The sequence below is a fragment of the Cyprinus carpio genome, chromosome A3 (assembly GCF_018340385.1).
Source record: "Cyprinus carpio isolate SPL01 chromosome A3, ASM1834038v1, whole genome shotgun sequence".
In the NCBI taxonomy this organism is placed as follows: Eukaryota; Metazoa; Chordata; class Actinopteri; order Cypriniformes; family Cyprinidae; genus Cyprinus; species Cyprinus carpio.
Window position 1 is genome coordinate 17477789 of NC_056574.1, and position 21808 is coordinate 17499596.

The 21808-nt window shown below is 36.4% G+C and overlaps 1 protein-coding gene across 6 annotated transcripts in view; it reads left to right on the top strand.

Moving 5' to 3' along the window:
* The window catches only part of LOC109087162 (protein sidekick-1-like), a 290401-nt gene that overhangs the window by 142788 nt on the left and 125805 nt on the right, over nucleotides 1-21808 (top strand). The window contains exon 1 of one of the 6 annotated variants that reach the window (XM_042721198.1): nucleotides 13687-13872. The exons of the other annotated variants lie outside the window; for them this stretch is intronic. Within the exon in view, the coding sequence (XP_042577132.1) occupies nucleotides 13778-13872 (95 nt within the window). The 5' untranslated portion in view covers nucleotides 13687-13777. Of the gene's footprint in view, nucleotides 1-13686; nucleotides 13873-21808 lie in introns of those variants that run through there. 6 annotated transcript variants of the gene reach the window in all.

Sequence of the window (21808 nt, forward strand, 5' to 3'; positions counted from 1 at the left end):
GATAATGACCCAATGGTAATTGCTTTCCGTGAATAGTCAGTGTTTATTCCATGGTGTCAGACAAATAGCGAAGCTTGTGATTGTTTAAGAAAATAACAACTGGCCAAGTAGCTTGATAAGCATCCAAGTGAGATATTCACGGACAAGTGGTTGTGTTGTCGGGAATCCACATGCCTTTGGTCATATAGCAGGTAAACCAGCATCCAATACACCACAAATACTGTGTTTTCAGCAGGGCTGGAAGCATAGGCATTCTGATCCAGATCAGCCACAGTATGGGCCTTATGTTTGGAGACCATGCTGTTCGCTATCTGGCTCCAGTGTCAGCCGTTAATGCCCCCTGAATGCTCCATGCATATTTGGCTGGTAATGTGCTCAACATCAGATGCTGGACAACTGCCCCATTGACCACGCTGAAATGGAGTGCACCACCGTGACTTGGCCTGGCCCCACACAAAGGTCACCATTTCCCTTACGTCAGTCTATTTTCCAGCAGCACCACCTGAAAACCTGCTGCCATCAGATCCCTGGACAGAGCTCATAATCCAGCCTCTATGATCTGTTTAATCCACATTCTTAACCAGTCAATAGAAGTCTTGTCCATGCTTTTTTTTTTTTTTTTTTGCTCTGGCTGATATTGACAGATGGGGTTGATAACATTAGAGTCCAGGGGTCTGGCATAATTCTTTGCAATCAAACCGTGCTGTTTTCTGGGCTTTTTGCCCATAGCTAGATTGCAAATTGAACTCCTTATCTCTCTTTTAAAGTCCCACACAGTCCGTTTCTCCCTATAAGCTTGTTGTGAGTTCTGGTCACTGCAGAGGCTTCAGATAGATCAGCTATCACCATCTCAGCTGCAGCAAACTAAAGCCTTATTGGAGCACACAGCATGGCTTACTGAAGCATAAACTTCTTATTAGTGCTGGAGTCAGAGAGAGCTTGCAAATGTCCATGTCTCTTCCTCTTATGTTCCTCATTATGTTCCTCGTGGCAAAAGCTTCATACTCAGCTGGAATAGTGTCTTGCATTTTTATCAGATTCAAAGGATTTTGAAAGTGGTCTCATGCACTTATCATTTTTGGTTGTTTACAAAAGGGAGAAAGCTTTTTACATATGATTTGAAGGGTTTTTATGATTAAGGAATCTTAAAAATGAAATTAACCTGGGGGGTATTCCAGAAAGCAGGTTATGTGACTTACCCGGGTATGTTTAAGAGTAATTAAGCGGATAACCTCAACTTTCGGTTCCAAAAACGGAGGTAACTTTCAGGGTATGTTAGTAGTCATACTAACTCACTCTCTGAACTTAACCTGCTCCGGAGCAGGTTATGTTCCAGGGTTAGTTCACTTCAGCGAGCCTTCAGTGGGTGTGACAGATAGCGCACAACATTATATAATATTACAATATGTAATATAGCCTATTATTTATATATATATATATATATATATATATATATATATATATATATATATATATATATATATATATATATATATATATTTGATATATTAATGAGGAAGCGCTAATACAAATAATAAATAAGGTAATATATTATTCTAATATGATTATTTCTTTTATTGGCATATATAAGAATTGTATGTATAAATTATAAAACACTATGACAAGGTAATGTTTAACATATATATTTATTTATTTTATTTATTACATGTTATATTATCTCACACATGGATTTTCTATAATGTCTAAATTCTAAATCAAAATACATATCTGATATGACTTAATATATAATCAGCATAAAACAAACAATATAATTCACATTCTCAAGGATTATAGATTAAATGGAAAAAAAATAAAAATGATTGCACAGCCATCAATTAGGTGGCGATATGCACTAAGCATGTAAACATATAATGAACGAAAGAAGAAGAAAGAAACAGCTTGGCGCGTTATTTCTAAGCGTCCGTTTCCATAGTGACTCGTCGATTCGTCACTCTGTTGAGAATGTCTTGAGTCTTAACCAGGAACATACTCTGAGTTGAATGAACTTACTTCCAGACGCGTTTTTGGAACCGCATACCTCGAGTAAGCAAGGTTTGGGGTTAATCAACCGAGAGTTCAGGGTTTAGTTCACGGTAAGTTAACCCTGCTTTCTGGAATACACCCCTGGAAAAGTCAAGGGAAATTATTTTATTTATTTATTTATTTATTTATTAGCAAACACTTATTGGCCTAATTTATGGAAGCTTAAATTATATTGCATTTCCTTTTTTGCATATTCCTTTTTTGCATTTCCTTTTTTGATATTCAAAACACAATAAAAGACTGGTTTTGAAATAGAGAGCTTATTTATATGTAATGTGGATTATCATTTAGATAATCATGAAAAAAGTGATATATTTTAAATGATATATATATATATATATATATTGTAAGTTTAAACAGGTTTTGCCAGAGCAACCACAGGTGAATGTGATAATGTTTAATTCTTACTTAATTTGGAACAATATATCTACACAATATACATGTTACATATATATGTTTATCATTTGTAACCTAACAAAATGAGGTTAGAGAGGTTAGAAGTCATAAATATAATTTTTTTTTTGAAGACAAGAAATTACAGTATGTTTGACGAGTTATTATTTCAGTCTTAAAACTAAAAAAAATCATGTTTAATTCAGTTTTACTTGCTATATCTTTGTAATTATAGGTAAAAATTGTTTCAAATTAAATCCTTCAAACCTTTATTTTATCAGTATAAAATTGTTTAACTATTTATAGAAACACTGAATGACCAATAATGTCTCAATCATTACCAGTTCATTATTCACTAAGTTCTGTTTAATATGGCAAATATGCATTCATTTTGATTCATATACATGGTTGTAAGGTTTTAGTTCTACTAACTAAAGTTCTGCGATAGTTTATTAAAAGTGTTGCGGTTATGCTTTAAAATCATATTACATATGAATGTACCTTTACAAAAAGCTGTTCCATATCCTATCATTCATTTTAGTTTACATATAGTCTGGCAAGTAAACTAAAATATTTACTAGCCAAAGGCAAATTTCTTGCCAATGTGTGGGTATAGAGGTTGCTGCCTGTAATTTTCAAGCAATCTGGAAGACTTATATTTTATTCTTTTTCAGCTGTTTCATTAAATTCTGGAAGATAGTGGCCTTCCAGGACCAGAGTTGTCCATGCCTGTTTTAAATGGTCTTGAGTTTTTCATAACTAAATAAATTTCATGTAAAATGAATAAATATGTAAATAAATGAATGGTTTTCTCCAAGGCCTCTTTGCCTCCAAATGCCAATTTACAGTTAATACACTACATGCTTTTGCCTTGACTAATGCTATTAATCAACAGTGGCTCAGCTCTCAGTGGTTATTAGGCAGAGCTGATTGGGTTGTGTGTCTTGTTTTTTTTGTTTGTTTGTTTGTTTTTTTGTATGCACGCTCGTGTCTCCATGATATAACACACTGCATGCCAAGCACGAGAGCCATTCTTATACAATTTCAGCAGCGCTGAAGCACTGCATTGACGGGGGAGCGCCTTTTTTAAGCCTCCCTCCAGTTCTTCCATGAATTGCTTGCTGTCTCCAGACAGACAGACCTGTGTTGCGTGGAAACCCCACCTTGACAATTCAGCAATCTATAACTGAGTGAGAGAGGCCTGTTGCATCATTCCCAGGGGCTTCGCCACAAAATGTCGTTGATAGTTACATTTTAGTTGTCATGTAAAGTTATTCAGACCGGACACGCATGATCAGGCCAGCATTCTGTAAACTTTTTTTTTTTTTTGCATTGTGCCATGTCACATCCCCACGCAGAAGACACTTTGTCTCTTCTGTAAAGAGATTGTGTCTTTTGAAAAAAATCCACATCAGATTTTCTGACAGCTGCAAATTGAATTTTACATGTCTATTTGTGAAAGTCATTCATCATTTGCTGTTGGCTAAACAAGCACTTTGATATTATGGCTTCAAAAATATGATTACAAGCATGAAATCTGAAGCATATTTTACATGTCATTCTACTGTTTGGTCCCAGTGTTCAGAGCTGTAAAAATCAAGAATGAACTTTTGAAATGTAAGACATGTGGCACCTTTTATAATATGCCTTCTATAATGCAAATTCAATCACAAATGGAAACAACAAAAATGTTCTTTTGTGTCCAGTTCTTGAGATCTTTCAATAAACTGTCAATCACCCACTATATCCTACTTTTCTCTGGCTTATTTGTTCAAGAAAAGCAACATACACCATCAAATAAAACCTTTTTTTTTTCAAGATTTTCCTGCTATAATACAATACAAAACAATATTTATTTGTAGAGCACATTTAAAAACAACCAAAGTTGACCAAAGTGCTGCACAGAATAGAATAAAAAACTCAAAAATAAGATGGATAAAACAAGGCTATCAAATTTAAAACTCAACACCAACAAAACAACAACTGAACCAATGATCAAGGGGTATTGAAAGCTAGAGAGAAGAAATATGTCTTTAGAGCAGACTTAAAAGCAGAAATAGAGGGGGCTAATCTGATATGAAGAGGTAGAATATTCCAGGGTTTCGGACCTGCAGTCACAAAAGCACGATCACCTCTTTTTTTAAGTCTACATCTAGGCACGATGAGTAGATAGAGATCACAAGATCTCAATGTTCTAGAAGGGGTGTATGGACAAAGCAGGTCTGTCAGGTACTGAGGGGCCAAATTGTTGAGGGCTTTATACACAAATAGAAGAATTTTAAAATCAATTCAATATTTGATGGGTAACCAGTCCAATGCAGATAAAACAGGAGTTACAGGCTCATACTTGTGGGTACCAGAAAGAAGTCTAGCAGCCGCATTTTGCACTAGCTGTAGATGGGAGAGAAACACCTTAACAAAGTGAATTACAATAATCTAAGCGAGTTGTTACAAAAGCATGGATCACCATTTAAAAATTACTCTGTGATAAGAAGGGTTTTACTTTAGAAAGTTGATGGAGATGATAAAAACATGATTTTACAACAGCACTTACCTGTTTGTAAAATTTTAAGTTGTGATCAAACAGAACGCCCAGATTTCTAGCGCACTGAGTTTCATATGGGGCCAGAGAGCCACAGTCAACCTCTGACACACAATTTTCCTTATGCCCAAATAGAATTGTTCGGTTTTATTTTCATTTAAATTTAGAAAATGACTTGAGAGCCAAGTAAATTCTTAATCTTAAATTCTTAATCTTAAATTCTTCTAGACAGGCCAACAGCGGTTGTAAGCCTTTTTTTATCATTGTGCTTTAAAGGAAAATAGATCTGAGGGTGAACAATACCGGCACAAGGTTTGATCCCTGTGGCACTCCGCAATTAAGATGTAAACTAGAGGAGGACTGATGACCAATACGAACACTATAACATCTGTTTGTCAGTTAGGAATGGAACCACTGTAAGACTGTGCCACGCAGGCCCACAGATGTCTCCAAATGTGTCAACAGGACCTCATGATCAATCAAATCAAAAGCAGCACTCAAATCTAATAAAACTAAAGCCATGAATTACCCAGGATCAGTTTCTGTAAAGATATCACTTGAGGCTCTTAAAAGGGTGGATTCAGTACTGTGTAAAGCTTTGAAGCCAGATTGAAACATCTCATGAACAGAATTAACAGTCAAATAAGATTGTAATTGAGTCAATACAACTTTCTCAATGATCTTTGAAATAAAGAATAGATTATAAATAGGAGGAAAATGGGAAAAAGAAGAAGGATCCAGGTTTGGTTTTTTAAGATAAGGCGTCACCACAGCACATTTAAGACTGTTAGGGAAGGAACCAGTAGACAAACATTTGTTAATAACCAACATCAGACTAGGACCAACTGTGTCCATGATTTGTCTAAGGAAAATAAGTGGAATTATATCTTGAGGGCAGATAGTTGGTTTTAGGTGACCAACAATTTCATTACATGAAATCAAATCAATAGGCTCAAACTCAGGCCAGGTAGAAGAACATAATGGAACATCATGCAAAATGTATATTGAATTAAACAGCTGGGATCTTAATGTTGTGATCATCTCAGCAAAAAAACTTCCCAAAATTGTTGCAAAGAGAAGTAGAGGGCTCAAGAATATAATGCACAGAGGGATATAAGACAGAATTAATAGTACAAAACAGAACTTGAGGTTTGTGACAATTATTTGTGATAAGTTCAGACAAATATTTTTTTTTTTTGCAGCCTTTGCAATTTTCTGGAACATGTTATAGGAGTTTTTCAAAATTTCATAATAAAGCTGCAATCTGTCCTTCTTCCATTTGCGTTCAGCCTGTCTGCAAGTCCGTCTCAGAGTACATGCAGGTTCAGTGTGCCAAGGCACAGGTACAGGCTTATGATTTTTATACTTCAAGGGGGCAATATAATTCATGATGTCAGCACAAGTAGAATTAAAAAAATTAAGATGTGCATCAGTGCCCAGATTAAACAGAGTAGATTCCGACTCCAGAGAGGTGCATACATCACGGTAGGCTACAGAAAATTCTTCACTAAAATGTTGAGTAAAAGAGCGAGTCTGAGGATTTCTGAGGATTCGAATTTCTAAGGCCCATAAGAGGGACAGTACAGAGGACCAATCTGTGACCAGAAAAATATTTACTACTGATTTCACTGTTTGAAATTGAAAAAACATAGGTTAATATCAGATCAAGTGTATGACCATGGATGTGTGTTGGACTGGAAACCCATTGAGTAAAGTCAAAAGACTCAATCAAATTTAAAAATTCTGCAGAGTATGGTTTAGAAGTGCAGCTAACATGAACGTTAAAATCACCGAACAGCAGTATATTTTTTCATGCCCGGTAACCAAATCCCCAATTAATACAGCAGTAGAATAAATAAAATAATTGAATTTTCAGTGAAATTTTATTTTCTTTGGTGGGAATGTTTTACAGAAACAGTTTTGTAAAAATTGTCCAAGGTGTCTTATGTTTCACTTTTCATGTCATAGAAGCTGAGGTGATTTGTTACTAGAAACTGTTGGCATGTTTTTCGGTAGATGATGCCATTGTGGATACATACTGTACCTACCACTTGGTTACTCCTGTGAGTTTTTACTTGCCAGGTTTTCACCTTCTTGATGTGACTCATCAGCAGGATTGTAACTTTAAAGATGGATTTAAGGGATGTGAAGTTGTCCATTTTTATAAATAAATAAATAGAATAAAAAATAGTTGTTTTCTCTTTGCAGCTGTTTTAAAAGTTTTACATTAATACTCCTGTCCAGAAATGGGCTCTCGTCAGCAACAAAAAAGCAGTTGAGCTTGGCTACTTATACTGCAAGCCATCGTATTGCAATTTTAATGGGTTTCAATGGGACCAACACCAGGTTGTTAGAGTGAATTTGCAGGGTGCCACCACCTAAAAGTAATCCCAGGCTTGTCTGTGACCTGATCCCATCATGGCCCTAAAACCAGGCCAGTACACCCCATGCAGCAAAAAACAAAACAAAAAAACAAACAAACAAAAACCTCTAAGCTTTGAATTTCTGGATAGGCTGGTGTATGCCAGACAGGACTGCTCAACCAATATGGAGCTTTCAGTGATCAATGCTAATGCATTTTGTCTTATTTTTACTAAGCTGATTTTTATCAAGATAACAGACTTATTTTTGTGAAAGGTTTTATTTGGAAAGACTGTTTGGTCTCTTCTTTAACATAAATGTCATTTGCCTGTTACTGAAGACTTTGCCTGTCACTGATTTGCTTATATACTTTTACATTTAGCTTAAAATACTTTCAGATGCTATTTTGGGGGGCATTTTCTATGTAAACATTTTTTTTACAATATTTACATAATTTATTGATTGTTATTTATGAATTTGGGTGCAAATATGGTGCTCAAAATGACCATATATTTGGTAGTGACTGTGTGTCTTGCTAACTACAGATAATTGGATGGCAATAGCTGCTAGAACTGTTGACTTGCCATTTGTAAAAATTAGACTTACAACAATAACATAATATTATTCTAATTACTTACTGTTCCGTTCAAATGAATTTATACATTGCCAAGATTTTTAATGTTTTTTTTTTAAGAAGTTTCTTATTCTCATCAAGGCTGCATTTATTTGTTCAATAATACAGAAAAAAAACTGTAATATTGTAAAAAAGATTATCGAATTTAAAATAATGGTTTTCTATTTTTTATATACTTTAAAATATAATTTATTCCTGTAATGCAAAGCTGAATTTTCTCCAGCCATTACATCAGTCATCAGTGTCAGCTAATCCTTCAGAAATCATTCTAATATGCTGATTTATTAGGTGGTGCTTAATATATATATATATTTTTTTTCGAACCTGTGATACTTTTTTCAGGATTCTTTGATGAATAAAAAGTTAAAAACAACAGTGGTTTTGCAAAATAGAAATCATTTGTAGTATACACTACAGTTCAAAAGTTTGGGCTCAGTAGATATTAGTGCTGGGCAACAATTAAAACTTTTAATCGCGATTAATTGCATTATTTTCTGTGATTAATCACGATTTATCGCATTATGCACAAAATGAAATAATGAATTCAAAAGTAGTGTATTGTGCACTATTTTCATTTAAAAGTAATGTTATATGAACAAAAGTGCAGTAACATTTGGTTTGCAAACACTTTAACAAATAAGGTGCTTTTTTACAGCACTATTCCTTTTACATAGTAGCAGTTAAAATATTATTGTAATTAAATTAAATATAAAACCAAAGCTTTTTACACTGCCAGGGCATTAACGTTTTTATAGAAAATATTTTATAGAAAAACAAGTTATGCTCAGAGACCAAGCCTCGATTATAACAGACACCTTCCGAGTAGAGACCTGCACGCATCGCGGGACCCAACGCAGCAGAGTGCGGCGTGGGACAATACTTGATGGGCGAGTGCGATGCGGGCGCAGACTCATGTGTTCGGGATGCAGGAGAATAAGGGTGTACTCACATTAGGCAATCTTAACCATGCCCGAGTGCGTTTGACCAGTGTGATCGAGAAGAGGTGGGCCAGAGCACGGTTAAGTTGGGCTCGGGCACGGCACCCATTTAGTGTCAGACTTATGATGCGTGCAGCATGATTGGGTGAACATCTCTGAGCAGCAAAATTGATAGATCTGTAAAGTAATATACTGTGAGAGGGCTGTGTGTTACTGCATCCCAAACGGCTCAAAATAATAAACCACAAAGTTAACAAAATTTTGCATTCCACTGTTTCGAGTGAGAACGCTTATTCTCTGCTGTCTTCACATGCTATCGGATACTTCCTATTTCCCACTTGTGAAGTCGTGAGCGCTTCATGTGAGCGCTGCTGCAGTCTTAGGGCCACCCCTAATGCACTCATCGGTTGAGACGCGTGATGATGCTGATCAACATCCCACTCCTCCTGTGACCCATGGTTTATCTGTATGTGTATTCAGAGCCAGTGAGCAACAGACTATAATTGTCTGCGTTAATCAATTAATGCTCTAACGCGATAACGCAACTTGCCCAGTCCTAGTAAATATATACTTTTTGTTTTTTGTTGAGAAATTTATATTTTTATCCAGTAAGGACATTAAATTTATATATTAAAAAAGTGACATTAAAGACTTATATTGTTAGAAAAGTTAACACCAGTACATCTACTTCCAATGTAAATTTATCATTTTTCGTTTCCACAAAAACTGTTTGACTGTCAAATATTAATAGAGACTAATGGGCTGTGTAGAAAAGGACTTAAGTAGCGAGGCTTTTTAGAGGAATGGCCTTTTGGCTTCCTGTACATTAAGGCGAGTCTTTGAGGGGTAGTAGAGTTGAGGTGGTATAATTATTGCAGAGAAATGGTAATTACTCAAAGTAAAAAGGCTTTTTGTGCTGACAAGCTTGACTGTGTGGCTTTGGAGAGATCTACTCTATTCTTTGAGCGAAAGAGCTGCTCTGATTCTCTTATCTGGAGTGGATTATTCCTCTCTTTGAAACAAGGGGTATACAGTTAAGGAATGAGGACATATTTCAAGTGATTTCGAAATGGATTCCTCCAGTGATGGGAAGCCTTCATGAAGTGACTTTGCTCGGAGTGACTGAGAATAGCAAGTTATTTCAGGTCATTGCACTTGGATGGGTTTGTTTTAGAAATAAACAAGATCGGGTTTCATATTTTACAGTATGTTGGTTCAACAACCAACTTCTGGACTGAAGTATTTTCAGATGCAAAGTGTTAGTACAGTGTGGATGTTTTTATGATTTATTTTCCTATATAAACATCCTTTAAGATCACATTTCTCTGATAGAGCTGTATTTTTTTAATTAGATTATCACTGTTGAATAACAACCAGGATCACCAGCACACTACAATGTTGAAATGTTAAAAACACATTTCACAAGTTCATTAACATTCATGAAAATGAAATCTCTTCTCCCCAAGAGCAGACCATTTATATTATCTATCATTACTCATGATACCAAGAACCTAATTAACTACCATGGTCTATGTAGCTCCATTTCTGCAAAGTCAGGTTGTGTAAAGAAATTATTTTCCAATTTAATTTAAGAGGGAAAAAGGGAATAATTCAAGATTGAGTTATGAGTTGGGATATATATATATATATATATATATATATATATATATATATATATATATATATATATATATATATATATATATGAGAGTGTATTTATTATGTGTCACCTTTTCGCTTTTTGGGTTTCAGAGTTCTTGTTATTGTTTCTCTGTATAAATTCTATTCCAAAATCTTGTCAAGTCTCACAGATGGAAAATCAGTAGGTTAAATTATTATCGAGCAAATCATTTTAATCAGGCCTTGGAAGTCATCCATAATGAATTACGCTGAAAGTCTTTGAAATGTCAGATAGCACTTGAAGCCCCAGAGCAGACGGGCACGCACCATCGCGACCCACACAGGCTGCTGGGTTACTTAAGGAGCTGCCTGGGACCTGCCAGCAAACTTGGTTGCCTAGCAACCCCATTAATTCCCTTAACGAGAACAGTTTGCATTGGGTGACTCCAAGGAAATTAGTTTTTAAAAATGCATATTGTGTTACAGCAGATCACCTGTTTCCTTGTTTGTAAATCAAAATCAATTAATATAGGTGTGGAAATCTTTTTAAATATTTATTTATTTACTTATTTGCTTGTCTGTCTTAAGCTGTCCTTAGTTAGTATTTTAAAGGTGGTCAGTTCTTTTTAAATAATGAAATATTATGTCTTGCACGTTATATTTTTATAAAGTTTAATTAAATTTATTATCTATCTATCTATCCATCTATCTACATCCATAAACTGTAAAAAAAAAAAAAAAAAAAAAGATTTTTCAAAGATGTAAATAAAGATTAAAACATTTTACAGGAATATACAATTTCAATCTGTCTACTTCAAAATTTCATGTTTAATTCAATGTTTTTAGTTGTTTCTAAGTAAATACTACACCCTTTTTTCAGTGTAATTATTAATATATTAATTTTTTTCTTATTTGTGTGAATTTCATATAACGTTGAATTCTTCCATTTCCCTTCATGTGTCAGGCTGAAAGACAACTCATCTGCTTTAGGATACTCACAATGGTGAAGTGTGCTTAATCTTGCAGAGTATTACAACATTAAAACTGTTGTTGCACTGGCTTCTTTCTAGCCTCCTGCTTCAGAAGTTGTAAAGGATTTGAAAAAACATTGCGAGAGAGCTGGTTGACATGGTTGAGGCTGCTGGGATCCACATATATCAGCCACAGAAAGCTAAAGTGGCATCAGGAGTCCAGAGGGCAAGCACTCCAAAACCTTCTTCATCAAAGAGAATAGTGCATACTATCTTTTCTTCTTGAGCGAAGTCTCACAACAACACAGCCTACACATTTCTGATGAGGCACGTCTCATCTTATTATTTAGTCACAGTGTTGTTGCGAACTCTGACACAACAAAGATGCCTCCCTGCCTTTGTACTACTGTCACTCTGTCTGCATCCCAAAGCTAGCTGTCAGTCTCAGGAACCAATGTCATGGCTATCCCAATCCCAGTCTGTCCACTATGTCGCAAAGATGCCCTAAAATGTAGCTGAGGAAAGAAAACAAGATCAAATTTATATGTTTTGTATTCACTAGGACTTTTTTGGTTTTAGTTTGATTGACAGTAATACTCGCTTCTACCGTCAAAGATAGAAGACGGGCCCGTCCCTTCCCTTACAGCTTTAAAGTAGCTCTTATAGCTGCCTTCCCAGTGTACTTGTAAACTTTTCCTCCAGCACTATTAGAGTTTATATTTCAGTGATTGTAGCTGTAATGGTGTTGTGCAGCTACTACAGGCCCTGCAAAGCAGAAAAAAAGATGCATGAGTGACTGTACAAGAGGCATTTGCATGGGTGAGGTTGCCGTGGAGGCTGCAGGATACCTGCTACAGGTTTTACCCAATGTGTTTGTACGGAAAGGAGAGATGGTTTTGTTCTAGCCCACATTTACCAAAATTGCATTCATTTTCAGGCCATTCATTCTCTGGGAATTGAACCCATTACCTTGTCGTCCCATGCTCTACCAGTTGAGATTCAGTAAGGATATCTGATTCTGCTCTTTGTTTCTGAGGAAGGCCACTTTCCTACAGAGTTATAACTCAACCTGCTCCAAAACACCTGACTGGAAGGTTTGAATAAGTTAAGAACAGTGTGCATTTACTGCTAAATTGTAACCATTTTTTTTTTTTTACTACTAAACCATATTTAAAAATGAGATTAGTATGCACATGATAAAGATGCATCATCCAATGTAGTACTATTAAAGGAAATAACTGGATGTATTTGCTGATTTTGTGTTAATGCACAAAATGGAAAATCATCAAAGCAGCCCCACTGGGGTAGGACGACCCTATGTAATTTCTATTTATTTATTTATTATCATTAAGTAGAGTAATAAATGAATTGTTTTGTGTGAATGTGTGAATTTTGACAATTTTGCTATAATGATGATAATTTTATATTTTATAACCTATGTTTATTAATAGAAAAGAACAGCAACAAACTCTGAATTTAGATGGAATGGTTCTGCTGAATTATTCATTATAATGAATAATGTAATTTGTGGAATTCCATGAATTAAAAAATTAAACACAAGTCAAGGGTCTAAATTAAACTAACATTTACCTTAGATTAAAAAAAAAAAAAAAAAAAACTAGAAATCTAAATGAATTGTGTCCAAAAATCCTCCATTTACAAAGAGATATAAAAATGTTTAAAATTGAAAATAAATAAACAGATCACTGATATCCAATGACAAAAAATAGATAATTTAACCTCAAGTCTGATCAGATTGCATAAATCTCACAAAGCATAAGCATTCAGTAAATGTGTTGAGATTTAGTGGCAAGCGCATGCTATACTTCTTGTAAATTATTTTGAAAGTACATTCTTTGTGACCATTTAACAAATATGTTCTATATAGTATGAATTTGTGTAGTATAAATGTAACCTGGATGTACAGTACTGCAATCATGTTGTCACTGTCGTGTGACTTACAGCATCAACTTGTGTGACTTCACTGCCATTCACAAATCCTCTCCCAGGCCTCATGGTATAGAAAAGTGTCCATTAGATTCTCACTATTCAGTATCTTGTTGTAAATAGTAGGTCATCCGGGTAGTTTTTTTACCTACGGTTTTATGAATACTCTATATTTGGATGTACCACTCCAATCACATACTGTTTATCGCCTACTTTATAGTATGGAAGTATGCAGCCCATCTTATCCTAATCAAGACCTTAATTAGCTGATTCAGGTGTGCTTACTTAGGGTTGGAGCTAAATTGCGCAGGAACGTGGCCCTCCAGGAATGATCCAACAAAACAATCTGCCAAGCCCCAACTTGAGTTCTCCCCAACTGTATTGGATCATTTATTTATTCTCTCTCTTTCTCTCAGCACAAAGGTAAAAATTGGTTTAATCTTGTGTTTGGTACTGTCGAGCCCCCGGTACATGCCAGGGCTCTATTATTTAGTAGAATAGCATGGAACAAAGAGAATGAAAGGAAGTGAAGAAGGCCCACATGGGTGCAGCAGTGTTTATTTATCTCTCATAATTCTGCTCCTCTGCTCAGGTGTTCGGTATACAATGCAGCTAATGAAAAAGACTTGGCTGTTTTTGATCCAGTAAAGGAGGCTATTTATTTCATTTCTACGGGGGTGGAATAAAAAGCATATGCATAAAAAGTTAGCTTTCTTGAGATAGTTCAAACCCTGGAGTTATGTGGTCTACTGTGTTTGGCACTGCGAGAAGCACAGAAAACCCATTGATGTGACTTGAAAGTTGTGTACGGATGCAGTGCGTTCGATTGCTTTGTTGAATGGTATTTTAAGCAGAACTTTTTAGATGCTGGGTTGAAGAGGTTGGGGTTTCGGTGAGAGCTTTACCCTGTAACGTTACCACAGTCTTCAATATTTAAAGTGAGAAACTATCTTGTTTGGACCTCTTTTCACCATTCTCTGAACCTGACGGAAATATCCCTTCAGACTGTTTTATATTTGATTGTCTGTATTGATGTGAACCTGAATATTTCATTGAAGGAAACGAAAGGAGATCCCTCAGCTCAGCTTGGCAGCTCAGCTCGCCTCAGATAAGCATTAGGGAGATGTTTAAATTTATCTGCCATTCTCTAACACAAACTTGTTAGATGCTAATGCATAATTAGCTGTTTTTTATTATAGCTGCCATTGGAAAGGTGGCTTTTTCTTAGACATTATGAACATGCTAGAAGTTCGAAAATTGGCTATGGATTGGCTAGCAGGGATGTGTGGAGAAGCAAATAAGGTCATGTTTCACCATGAAACAAAAGCATAGTCATGCAAAACATCAAAGCTTTTGTGAGCATTAATGTGCTTCTGCCAAAAACATACAAGCTTTGCATTTTAAACAGTCCCTGCACACACTGATTTAGAAATACTACCAATATCTCACCCACACTTATGTTGGTTTTGATGCAGACTTATATTTGATTTAAAACAAAGTCGTTAAGTCTAAAGTGTAGTTGTTGTGAAAGTCAATGTCAGGATTATATGCCATTCAGAAATACATTGAGATTAAATTAGATTAATTTGAATTGAGGTAACAAAGTTTAAAATTTAAATATTAGAACATAGAATTTAAATAAATTGAAATTCAAAAAAATATACATTTTCACCTTAAAATTTTTTAAGATAAAGATAAAGTTTAAAAAGCCTAAAAGTTTGAAGGTTTATATTTCTTACAGGTCAAGAGAGCAATAGACAGACAGATGGTAGACAGATAGAACAATAGATATATTTAGAAATTACTGTATGAACTGCAATCATACTGAACTGTGACATGATGTGTCATATCTCATATGATACATGATATGTAGTTAATGTTACTACAGCTGGAAGTGTACCCATAGGAAAAATGTATTGCTCAGTGGTTGCTTTTCCTAAGCTCAGGAGACTTACAGTAGATGGGATTCTCATATACCTCTCATTTTAGTATCAACAGCATTTCAGATGTTTCTTCTAAAATTCCTTAGGAGAAATGGAAATAGACACAAATGAGACATGAGAAATATTTGAGGAAAAAAAAAAGTTAAAACTGAATATCTCCTTTATTGTATTGCTGCAAGCTTTATCAAGACTCCATTATAGGAAAATTTTATTGCTCAGTGGTTGCTCTTTCTAACCTCTGGAGACTTAGCTGTGATCCTCATGTATTTCTCATTTTAGTCTGAACAGTGTCTCAGACATTTCTCCTAAAAATCCTTAGGAGAAATAGAAGTAGACACAACTGAGACATGAGAAAGTTCTGAAAGAAAGGGATCCAAAATGACAATGGGAGAGAAACGTGTGAGGAACATGGGAGATCTCTTTATTGTCTTGCTATATCTCTTGCAAGACTCCATTATAAAAATGTTTTACTACTCAGAGGTTGCTGTTGTTTTTTTTATTGCAATGGGGTTTTTTCACCAGACAGGAAACAATTGGACAGGTGAGAATTGAACAGGAGCAGGAAAATACCTTTAGATGGGATTTGAACCCATGTTGTCTGGTCGCTGGCCACAAGGCTATGGCTCTGACAGGTTACTCTACGCTCAGGATACTAAGGGGTGATTCTCTTATACTGTACATCTCATTGATTTATCTGCTTTGTCTTAAGATATCTTCAGTTTTATTTTAGGAGAAACGTTAAACTGTTACTAATATTGTAAATACTAAAACTATCATTTAAATAGCCTTAAACATTTCAGAATATCAAGGGTTACTAGTTTAAATGTTTAAATTTATCTTCAGTGTTCAGCATTTTATACACCACATTTTCCAAACACACTAGAAAGGACTTACAAGTGCGTGATGTTTAGTATAAGAGCAATACCTTTTTTTTTTTAACAAATATACACTAGTATACTAGTGTTCCAGTGTTTTTTTTTTTTTTTTTTTTTTTGCTTTTAGTATTAAAATTGTTTTGTACAGCCCATTATTGCATGTATGTAAATATAGGTTATGGTTTCCTCTGTTAAATCACTGTGCAATAAAACACGGTCTACATAAAACTACTTCAAATACAGTATGGCAATGTGTGCATTTACCATTTCAAATATTTCTCCTAGGCAGAAATGGGGTTACCTTAAGATTGAATGGAAACTTTTGCTTGAGTCTCCTGCTTCTCAAACTTGTCTCCTGAGACAAAAACTCTAACGCTCTCACAATGGTCTTCTTTATAAAATATTTGAGATGTTAAGAGATCTCACTTTTGATTTTTCTTTCCTATGAGAACTGCTGTTGATTATGTGTATTGTGTTTTCAGGAGTACCATGCAAGCATTCTGTGCTTCTGACCAACACAGCACAGACTAACGGGGACAGTTTAGTTTGGGTTCTGAAAGCCATTAGTCATGAATCCCATGGTCATAGGGTTGAGTTGGGCTGAGGGTCGGATGAGGCAGCAGGCTTATCTTTACTTGTACATCTCAGCCTACAGATGGCCAGCACATTCATCACAGAGAGGAGACTGCAGCGGACTGTTGCTTTTAATAAAAATTAAGAAAGCAGACGCTAGATGCATTAGAACTGTGGCCTGGATATGGTCTGGCAGAGAGATTTTCTGCTGTCATTGCATTCACACCATTGATCATCTGGGCTCGGGCTCAGCTCCACCGTGTTTGTGTGAAAGTGTCTCAGTGTGCTGTGATACATAGCAATGCAGGAGAGAGAGAGGAGAACAGTCCACCAGTGCCCTTCTCATCTCTCTCTCTGTTTTGTCTTATCTATTCTTTTCTTTACACACTTTGTCTCTTAAAGTTTCTTCTCATTTCCTCTCAAATAATCTCTTGTTTAGTTTGTTTTGTCCCTTTTTTTCCTTTCCCTTTTTTTTTCTCTCATCTGGTGTTTTTGCATCTCATCTCCACCCCCTTTTGTCATCTAATTTTGTGTCCACCTCTCCTGTCCCGTGTCATGTCTTGTCTTATCTCGTCTCTTCTTGTCTCCTCCCCCTCTTCTTTTCTGCTGCTCCTCTTCTTAGATTTTTTTTCTCATTTTGTCCCCTCCCCTCTATTTTGTCTTATCTCATCTCTTCTCCTCATGTTTTTTTTTCTTGTTTCTTCATGTCTCTTCTTGTCTCTTCGCATCTCAACATGTTGCTATAGATCTGTTGTTTCTACCAATCTCTTTACAACTCGTATCAACTGGTCTCATCTCGTCACATCTCTTTTATTCTCATTTTGTTCAATGTCCCTTTATAATTTCACATTGAACTATTTCTCCAGTATAAAAGTTGGTAAGCAGCAGAATCCGGAAGCAGGCGGTCTGTTCTGTTGAGTAGTGAGGGGTCAGGTTGAAAGGAAAGGGAGATTTGGAGATGTTCTCTCTTTGAGTCTTTTAGTTTTAGTCCATAGAGAGAACACAGGGAGGTCTGGGCTTCTGGTTCAGCAGCTTTCAGAGCGTCTGTGCTTCTCCTGCCTTTGTACGTGTTTCTGAGACACTCAGAGCACAGCAGGGGAAAAGGCTTGACTCATGCCCGCAGACCACCTTAGGCATCTGAGCCTGAAACAAGAAAGTTGCCATGACCTAATTTCATTCACTTTGAGCATTTATATGCTTGATCCTGGGGCTAAATGGGAAAAGCAGACAGTGTCACTCTCTATGGCCTCCTGTATGGCCCTGAAGCTACTTTCCCAAGTTCTTTGACTGCTTTATAGTCTCACATAAACAGACATTTGCACTTATCTTTTTTGCTTAGACCCACAGCATATTTTCTGGCATGATAGTATGCCTAAATTTTTAACTTTCAGATAGACTTTGATCTCTTCTTTTGTGGCATCACTTAGAGGCACACACCGCACAGACAACGTATTCCATGATTCCGACATAATTCTGGGTCACGATGCCTCAGGGCAGCGGTGTTTGTGTCTCTCTGCCTGCTCCATGGGTGTCAATGCGGTAAGCTTTTCTGTCCTCAGATGTGGGTGGGAGAAAGTTTTCCAAGGCCCGAGAGCATCATAAATCAAAACGTAACATCAGATCCACACAGCTGGGCTCCCAGGAACTAGGAGCACAATACGAGTTGCTGACATTTTAATTACATTGTCATACATCTCAGACTGGTAAGCCTATTTTGAGAGTGTAATTTATGGCAGTAAATGAAAACAAATATTCTCTTAAACATCTTTCTGAAAGCCTGTTCTTGCCATGTTGATGAATGTAATATTTCTGTAGCGGTCTGTCCAGTGCCCAAGAGAATTAGGTTCTGGCCCCTTACCAACATGCACGCAATTTGGTACATTTCAGAGCCTTTTGAATGTGAACACACACACACTGCCTACTGAAATGGCAGGTAAACAATATAAAAAAAAAAAAAAAATCTCTCAGAGGAATTCATCTTCAGTTATGCATATTACTTTTTTTCCCTCAAAAAAGCCATTTTTCTTTCAGTTTTCAAAATAGAGATGATAAAGTATTAAGCGTGATTGTCAGAGCGTATCTCAGCAATTTGATACTTAGATTTGATTCGCCTATATTGGAAATGGCTGGTTGTTTAAATTGGTGCTTTTTAGCCTGATGGGTGCACAGCTTTTTCAACAAATCGAAATGGTTGTCCTCTTTGAATATTTAGATTACCTGGGCTTCCCGGCACATTTCCTAAGTGGATTAACATTTCACGTGGCTCCCAACCTGCATTTTTAATACGTTGTGGGCTGATATCAAAGAGTCCTCAGGGATCAGAAACAAGCATTCCCATTATCTTTCCAACTGTGCTTTGTTTACCAAACCGCGAGCAGGGGCCATTCATCTAGACAATTGTAATGGAATCCAAACTAGCTGGAGTAATCATAAAATCACTTTATACACAGGTTGCATCGATTCTGCTCGCAGCATAAACCAGGTAAACGCTTGGGCCCTTGCTCTCTCCGCTGGCAGCATTACACAAGATCACACATGCTGCTATTAAGCCCTTAAATCATCATGAAGGTGAGCTGTTAATGTACACATCAGTTCGGAGCCTCTGATGTTTGCCAAGCCATTTCAGCCGATGCATATTTAATAATTAAAAGTCCATCAAGGCGGGCCGATCTGACCTTTCAAAGCCGCCACTGACATCTGTGAAGGGTGCCTTTATTTCCCAGATGCAGCCCAGCCCGGATCTGCAGCCAGGTGTCAGGGTGCAGAGTCTGCAGACAGCGATGTAATGCATCCTCATCAGCGGCCGCCAATCTCCTTCCCTCGCAGAACCCCTTCCCCAACAAAGCACCAACTTTTGATGGATCTCTTTATGTTAATCTGCATTTAATCATGAAACAGCAAAAGGAGAACTAAGCAGGACTGAAGCTTGCTCTAATTACACGTCAACATTGCTTGCCGCAGAAGCGCCAACAGCCCTCTTGTTCCAATTCTGCAGCATTACATTTTTTTTATTTACTTGTCTATGTACAAACGTCTCAGCGATTTGACAGTCTTTTGTAGGGATCTGTCTTGGAAATAGGTAATGACTGCAGCACTTGTACTCGCGGCATGTAGAAGATGCAACAGGTCCCGCAGAGACAAAAAACTAATCATAAGTTTCAAAGCATCCACGAGTCGTGCTCAGCCTCTCAAGGGCTTCTTCGTGGTGGTCACGCCTGAGCAGAAAATCTCTTAGACAGCAGTGATGTGTAATTGAGGATGTCATCAATTAATCAAGAAACAAGGGAGGAAAAAGACTATGCATGAGGAGTAGGAGTCAGGGCTGGAGATACACAATCCGTACCTGCTTTCATCTAAAGAAATGAATAGAAAACAATTCCATCCAGCCTACGTGGAGTCGTGGGTTATCAAAGCGCTATGTTCTCTGCTGGTTTTTGATGGTTATTTTGCCTTAAAGAGGCACAGGGAAACTGACACCTGAATAAATTGACAGTGATACACATCTGCCACTTAGTGTCTTTCCTGCAAACTTTGGATTGATGGATGAACTTTGGATGATGGATGTGTTCTGATTAATCATTAGCGCAATAGCAGTGGCTCTGACTTCAGTCTACAAGTGTCTGAATGAGATAAACTCTTATTAAATGTACCCTCACCCTCATTTAATTCAAAGCCTGTATGACTTTTTTTTTTTTCTGTGGAACACCAAAGAAAATATTACAAAGAAAATACTGGGGGGGTTTCTAAACAGTTGCTTGGGCTAGGAGCTTTCAGGGATCCTTAAGGTCATAAAATCTCGATAAAAGTTTTGTAAAAGGCCAAAATTCATGTTGTAATACACTAAGACCTTTTCCTGAGTTTTTGTGAAATGGTTCAAATGATTTGTTGATTTGTGGCACCTCAAAGGAATCTTTTCAATTATTATATATACTTACTATATTCAATTTCTGATATTAATTTAAACCCCTCCTTTTATTCCTGTTTCTGTGTATAAACATACTACTGTTCAAAATGTAAAAATTCAGTAATATTGTGAACTACAATTTAAATAAATGTTTTGTATTTTGATGCATTCTAAGTGTAGTTTCTTCCTGTTATGGCAAAGCAGAATTTTCCAAGTCATTGCTCTGGTCTTCAGTATCACGTGATCCTTTGATTTGATGCATTTCTTGAAACATTTCTCATTATCACAGTTGAAAACAGTAGTAACACTTTATTTTAAGGATCTGTTCTCACTAATAAGTAGTTTCTTAATAACGTGCATATTCCTAGCATATTGGCTGTTTATCAGTAGTTATACAGCACATATTAATGCCTCATACTGCATGACCCTGTTTTAGATCCCTTAATCGTACCTCATAACTAAACTTAACAACTACCTTACTAAATATTAATGAGCAGCAAATTAGGAGTTTATTGAGGCAAAGGTTGTAGTTAATAATTAGTTAATAGTTAGAATTGGTCCACAAACTAAAGTGTGACCAAAACGTTTGTTTTTGATTGCCATATGAACTGTTTTTATAGTATCTTTATGAGACTTCTATGGTCCTTTGTGGACTTTTTTCAGTGAACTGTTCCTTTTTCACGTTTTCAGTGTCACCGAAGTCTGGGTTTCAACAAACAGCTCCCTCACTTAGATAGTAGCCTATAGGTTAATTCCCACCAACAGCGGTATTGCTGTCCGTAATGACCCTTACCGCTCATTGATTCTCAGCTTGTGTCAGAATGAGGGATCAGGTACATTGAAAACTCTCAGGGCCCCATGAAATTTCTCCACGCCAGACTTGTCTCAGTCAAACCCAGGGCGCAATGAGTTCATGGCAAAGCTAGTTTTATGGAACACAATATACATTAGTTGAGCACTAATTAAAATAATGTCACTCTATTGCGATAGTGGAATTTGTTAGGGAACCAGAATAATTGTCAATAATGGTTTAACAAAGCTGTATTTCATTCGCCTTGTTACTC